We start from the raw sequence: 5,418 nt of genomic DNA, 5'->3' as shown, positions 1-5,418 counted from the left end.
AACGCGAAAATTATGGATCTTCACCCTAGACTGTCTATCGCCCCGAGGCCTGAACGAGGGGACTAGAAATAAATATTTTTATTGTAATATTTAATATTTTTTATCATAATATTTTTTATCATTTCTATCAATCTCTATTAATCAATTGGTTTATCTATATCTATATATATGGTATATGTATTTTTAATTAATTTATTCCTATATATATATGTATTTTTATTAATTGGTTATTATTATTATTATAATCATATTATATTATATCTTTCTAACAATATATACTCTTATCATTGCAACTATTTTTAATAATATCGTAGTATTCCCTTGTGATTGGAAATACAATATAGTCCCGGATTATTATATCTTATCCTGATGTTTTAACCTTTCTGAAATTAAGTCTGGATTATAGTAATTTTCTCTTTCTTTTTTTCTTATTTCTTTCATTTTTTCCCACACCTTTTTAGTGTTTCATATACATTGATATGTCCCTATGAGTGAGTTTTTTCTATATATGGTTATGCATTACTCATATGGTTTTTTGTGTACATTCCCTATTGGTAGTCCGCACTATAGAATCAACTTTATTGTTCAAACCCAGTTCCTCTCAATAGTTACAACATTATAAGTTTTGTAGCTTATGCCCTTTTTATATTATTCCTCTGTGAGATTTCCTAAAAACTAGTCCTTATTGATTTTTCGTTTGCCTGGTTTTCGATTCCCCGCCGTGCCAAGTTGATTTCCGGGTATGGTAATACCAACCAATCAGCTCCGTCTGAGCTGTTCTTCTGTCCCTCACCAAAGATGGCCCCCATAGAGCTGACGAAGAGACACGCATGTCTCGAACGCGCGCATCACCCTGAGGTTTCACCCGGAAGTGACGTACGACTGTTTTGCGCTCCACGGCTGCGCTCCACCACGCCGAATGTGGCGTCTCTGTTTCCCCCAGTACTAGTGCTGTGATATCATCCGGGGATCCCAGAGACACCCCCCACGGCCATCATCGTGGTGGATCTACCATCACGCTGCCTGAAGCCTGCATTAAAGATCTTCCCAGCAGAGTCTACACTTTCCGGACTTTATCCTCAGATGAAACCAGTATATAAACACCTGTATTCCCTCTACTTTTGTGAGTAACCCCTCATATGATTTGCTGTTGCTTGTTTGCCTTATTAAACCACATACTACGCTTAGAGGGCGCCGCTTTTTGTTCTTTTTTTATGGGGTCATCTGTGGAGCCAAGAGCAGGAATTGGGGTCATCTGTGGAGTCAATATGCAGGAATTGGGGTCATCTGTGGAGTCAAGATGCAGGAATTGGGGTCATCTGTGGAGTCAAGATGCAGGAATTGGGGTCATCTGTGGAGTCAAGATGCAGGAATTGGGGTCATCTGTGGAGTCAAGATGCAGGAATTGGGGTCATCTGTGGAGTCATGATGCAGGAATTGGGGTCATCTGTGGAGTCATCACCAGGTGCCATGTCTCGACCTGTCCGCGATGCTCGGTCTAATGAACCTCCAATATGATTTATATGTCCAGTGGATGCACTTATTTGACCCCGTGCCACACTGAATCCAGGGCTATAACCTGAATAGCTGTTGACTGAATTTTGTCTGCAGTCAGACAAGCTGTCGTTTTCTTCACTTTCACTTTCGTGATGGCTGACAGAATGGTTGTTTGTTGACTTCAGAGGCCCACGACGTGGTGGACTGTTAAGACTGCCTAGGGTATTTAGACTGCCATTGCTTTTTGATAGCTTGTGTCCACCGGAAGAACATAAACTCTGCATTGACATGAAGTTCTTTCCATTGGAAGGCTTCAAAGTAGCTGGTCCAAAACGAGACTGTAAACAGAAAAAAAAAGTGTCACAGGCAGTGCCAACAATGATACTGTTTAACCCTTTCGCTGCCGAAGTCATTTTTGCACACGCTAAATTTCTTTATTTTAAAACCCCCAAATATTTAATATTTCTAAAAGCAGACACCTTAGAGCAGAGCTCAAAATTTCAAGTCCTGAGCTACTAGCCAGGCCTCAAAGGTTACTCGCTACCAGTGCCCCACTCAATCCCTACCCTGCCCCTAATTCTACCCCTAGACACGCCCTCAAATTATCTCATGAAACGACACTTTCTCCTGGGCAGAGAAATGCATGGCTGGAGAAAGAGGAGAGCTGCGGGATAGCACGTTGTTACCGGAGCTTACATTATAATTGTCTCCGCTCTACTCGACACAGCCCCCCCTCCTTCTGACCTGCGCCTGTGATAGATACAGAACATCGGTCCACTGCTGTGATGCATTCCATCACAGGCGCAAGTCAGGAGGAGGCGGGGCTGTGTCGAGCAGAGCAAAGACAATCCTAATGCAAGCGCCGGTAACAGCGTGCTATCCCGCGGCTCTCCTCTTCCCCATGCTCCCTTCCCCTCAGGGCGATCGATGGGAGAACGGCTCCCGATCAACCCCGCAGGCGGGTCTCTCCCAGGCAGGCAGCCCAGCTTGCAAACCCTCATTTTACACTCGCAAAATTCGAGTGGAAAATTTGAGGGCTTCCTTAGAGAATAAAATGGTGGTAGTTCCAATTTTTTATGTTATACAGTATTAACGCAGCAGTTTAGGAAACACACTAAAGTTATTTTTAGGGCAAACACATTAAATTTCCATTTTTTTGGGCAAAATCTAAATGAGGAGGTTGTACCGAATAAATAGATACTTAACATGTCAAACCTTAAAATTGAGTGTGCCCTTGAAATGGCAATAAACTTTGGTACCCTATTTTTCATAGTCCATGCTTTAAAAGCCACTACAAGTCATCAGCTTAGTTACCCAGGAGCTCTGGTGCTAGAATTATTGCTCTCACTCTGGAGTACATGGCAATATGCAAAATGTGTAGAGGGGGCCTCCTGTTACTACGGATGCTTCCCACCAGTTGCCAGAGTGTCCAGTTCCAGTGGCCCATCTTTGCAGGAGGTGCCAGGTCTCAAGGCTGTGACCACTTGCTGTCAAAATCACCAGTCATGGGCATAATGTCCTACATGCAATTCTCTGCCATTGACCCGTGTGTGGCTCACAGCATCATCCAGCGCCTCCCCTTTGTACCACATGCAGCCACGTGTAATCCTGCACCTAACGTGATTAAGCTGTAATCTGCAGGGGGGTACAATGGTGGAACACATATGCCAGGGAGTACATGTGAGGGAGGAACTGATCTGAAGTGTGAAGGTGCCGGAACTGAGGCTGATCCTAACTTTAAATGTGCAGGAAATAAAACTGATCTGAGATCGGATGTTGCGGGAATCTGATCTGAGGTCTGAAGGTGCATAAATTAAAGATAATTTGGGGCTAACCTGAGGTTTGAAGGTGCAGGAATCGGGGGCTGATGTGTGACCTGGAGATATTCATTGGGGCTGATCTAAGGTCTGGTGATATGAGGTCTGAAGATGCATGAATTAAAGATGATCTGAGGTCTGAAGTTGCAGGAATTGAGGCTGATCAGTGGTCTGAAGGTATAGGAATTGGGACCAGGGATGGACTGGCCATTGGGACTACCGGGAGTTTCCCGGTGGGCCGATGGATCAGTGGGCCGGCTTTAGTGATAACGGACCGCCTCCCCCCTCTGCTCCTCGGTCTCTCCCTCCCTGCAGCACTCACCTGGGGGGAACAGAGAAGCAGGGGGAGGACCAGAGGATTAGGGACGACGACAGAGGAGCATGGGGGGGACCAGAAGGAGCACGGGAGAGGGGACAAACAGCTGACTCAACAGCTATAGCCTGGGATTTTCTCACTCCTGCCTAATCTTGTCCCATTAGGGGCACCAAACTGATTCTTTGGCCCGGGTGAAATAATGTCTAGCTTCCCCACTATAAGAGTACCAGTACCAGTCGTTCTACTCTAAGTAGAACGGCTCGTAACTAGTGAAGGGGGAGAGGGGGCTTGGGTGGCTGGGGGAGGGGTCCAGGTCCAGGGCCAAAATTTTGTCCCAGTCCAGCCCTAATTGGGGCAGATCTGAAGTTGAAGGTGCAGGAATCGGAGCTGATGTGAGGTCTGAAGGTACATGCATTAAAGCTAAATATAAACATGTTTTGTGTGTGCACCAGTTAATATAAGAATAAATAATGAGTTAGGCAGTGCAACTGAGTGCAAAAACTGAAAACAAACTGAATATGACATGCTATTGTTCTATGACACTTAAATGTAGAACAATTTGGGTTCAACCTGGGCGCTAACTATGAATTTTCAGTATTGCATACATTTAAGCTTCACAAAAAAAAAAAAAAAAAAAAAAAAGACACCCCCATCTTATGAACTGAAAAGGACATACCTTTTCAAAACGTCCCCGTTCCGGAAGTGATGTCTTGGTGAAGTCTGTACTCCTGTGCTCTTTTTGGTACAAGCCAGGGTAGTCATTTTCTTCTCCTTCCATACTGTGTTCCCTCCTGAATCCCAGCCCAGAAGGTATCTTCTTGGCACTCTTACCATCTTTCTTTGTAATACTCAAGTAGCTCAGCAGTTCTCTTTGATTCAGACTCCTCTTCAGGATATTCCCTGGGCTGTGAGAATCTGGGAGGGGCTTAAAGTCCAATCTGAAATCATCTTGTGAAAAGTCATGTTTCTCTATTAGACTGCTCACACTACCCATATTGCACCTGTAGGAGATGTCCGTATTAAAAGAATGGAGGATTTGGTTCCCAGGGTCACAGGCTAGGCTGAACGTCTGTGCAGCTGCCATGAAGAATTAACAGAAGGCCTGACTGATCTGCAAAAAAGGAAAAATAAACATAATTTAACACTGTGCATTTCATATTGCAGTTTTTAGACAATTTTCTTTACCTGTCAGCTGGCACAAACATTTAAAAATTATGCCCAACAGAAGGTACTATAATGCCTCGTACACATGGCCGGACTTTCCGAGAAAAAAGTCACACTGGCTTTTTTTCCCCCTCGATAAGTCCGGCTGTGTGTAGCCTCCATCTGACTTGTTTCCCCTCGGAAGTCCAACGGACCTTAGATAGAGAACCTGTTCTCCATCTTTCTCACGGCGGACTTTTGCATGGTTAAAAGTCTGACCGTGTGTACAAGGCATAAGACTTCTGTTAACCAAGAAAGACTACTATATTCTCCATTTGATCTTGCTTTTACTTTGTTACGAAGGGCTCACTTTCTCAACTTTTGGGTGTAGGCGTCAACCAATAGTGGCAACTACCACTATTAGAAAAATAAAATAAAAATAAGAACATATATCCAATAGTTATATTCTCACAATATACACATAAATAATGTTAAAAACATACGCAACACCAACCCAGGCAAAAAAGTGGTTAAATATTTAAGTCCAAATAAGTGCCAACACTTAGATCTTAAAAAGAAGAATCCAGCAAAGGGTGTCATCAGATGTCACAATAAAAAAAAAATTCTGGATGGTATTCATGCAAA

General features: G+C 43.6%; 1 protein-coding gene across 1 annotated transcript; it reads right to left on the bottom strand.

The window, feature by feature from the left end:
* Positions 1-1,391: 1,391 nt before the first annotated feature.
* Positions 1,392-4,764, bottom strand: LOC120923026 (NEDD4-binding protein 3-A-like). The gene is made up of 2 exons (XM_040334888.1): positions 4,307-4,764; positions 1,392-1,835 (listed from the first exon to the last, which is right to left on the bottom strand). The coding sequence occupies exons 1-2, from the start codon at positions 4,712-4,714 to the stop codon at positions 1,392-1,394; spliced, it is 852 nt and encodes a 283-aa protein (XP_040190822.1). The 5' UTR covers positions 4,715-4,764.
* Positions 4,765-5,418: the final 654 nt, after the last annotated feature.

The sequence above is a fragment of the Rana temporaria genome, unplaced genomic scaffold (genome assembly GCF_905171775.1).
Source record: "Rana temporaria unplaced genomic scaffold, aRanTem1.1, whole genome shotgun sequence".
In the NCBI taxonomy this organism is placed as follows: domain Eukaryota; kingdom Metazoa; phylum Chordata; class Amphibia; order Anura; family Ranidae; genus Rana; species Rana temporaria.
The sequence above is the reverse complement of the archived record's forward strand: the minus strand, read 5'-3'. Positions and strand labels throughout refer to the sequence as shown.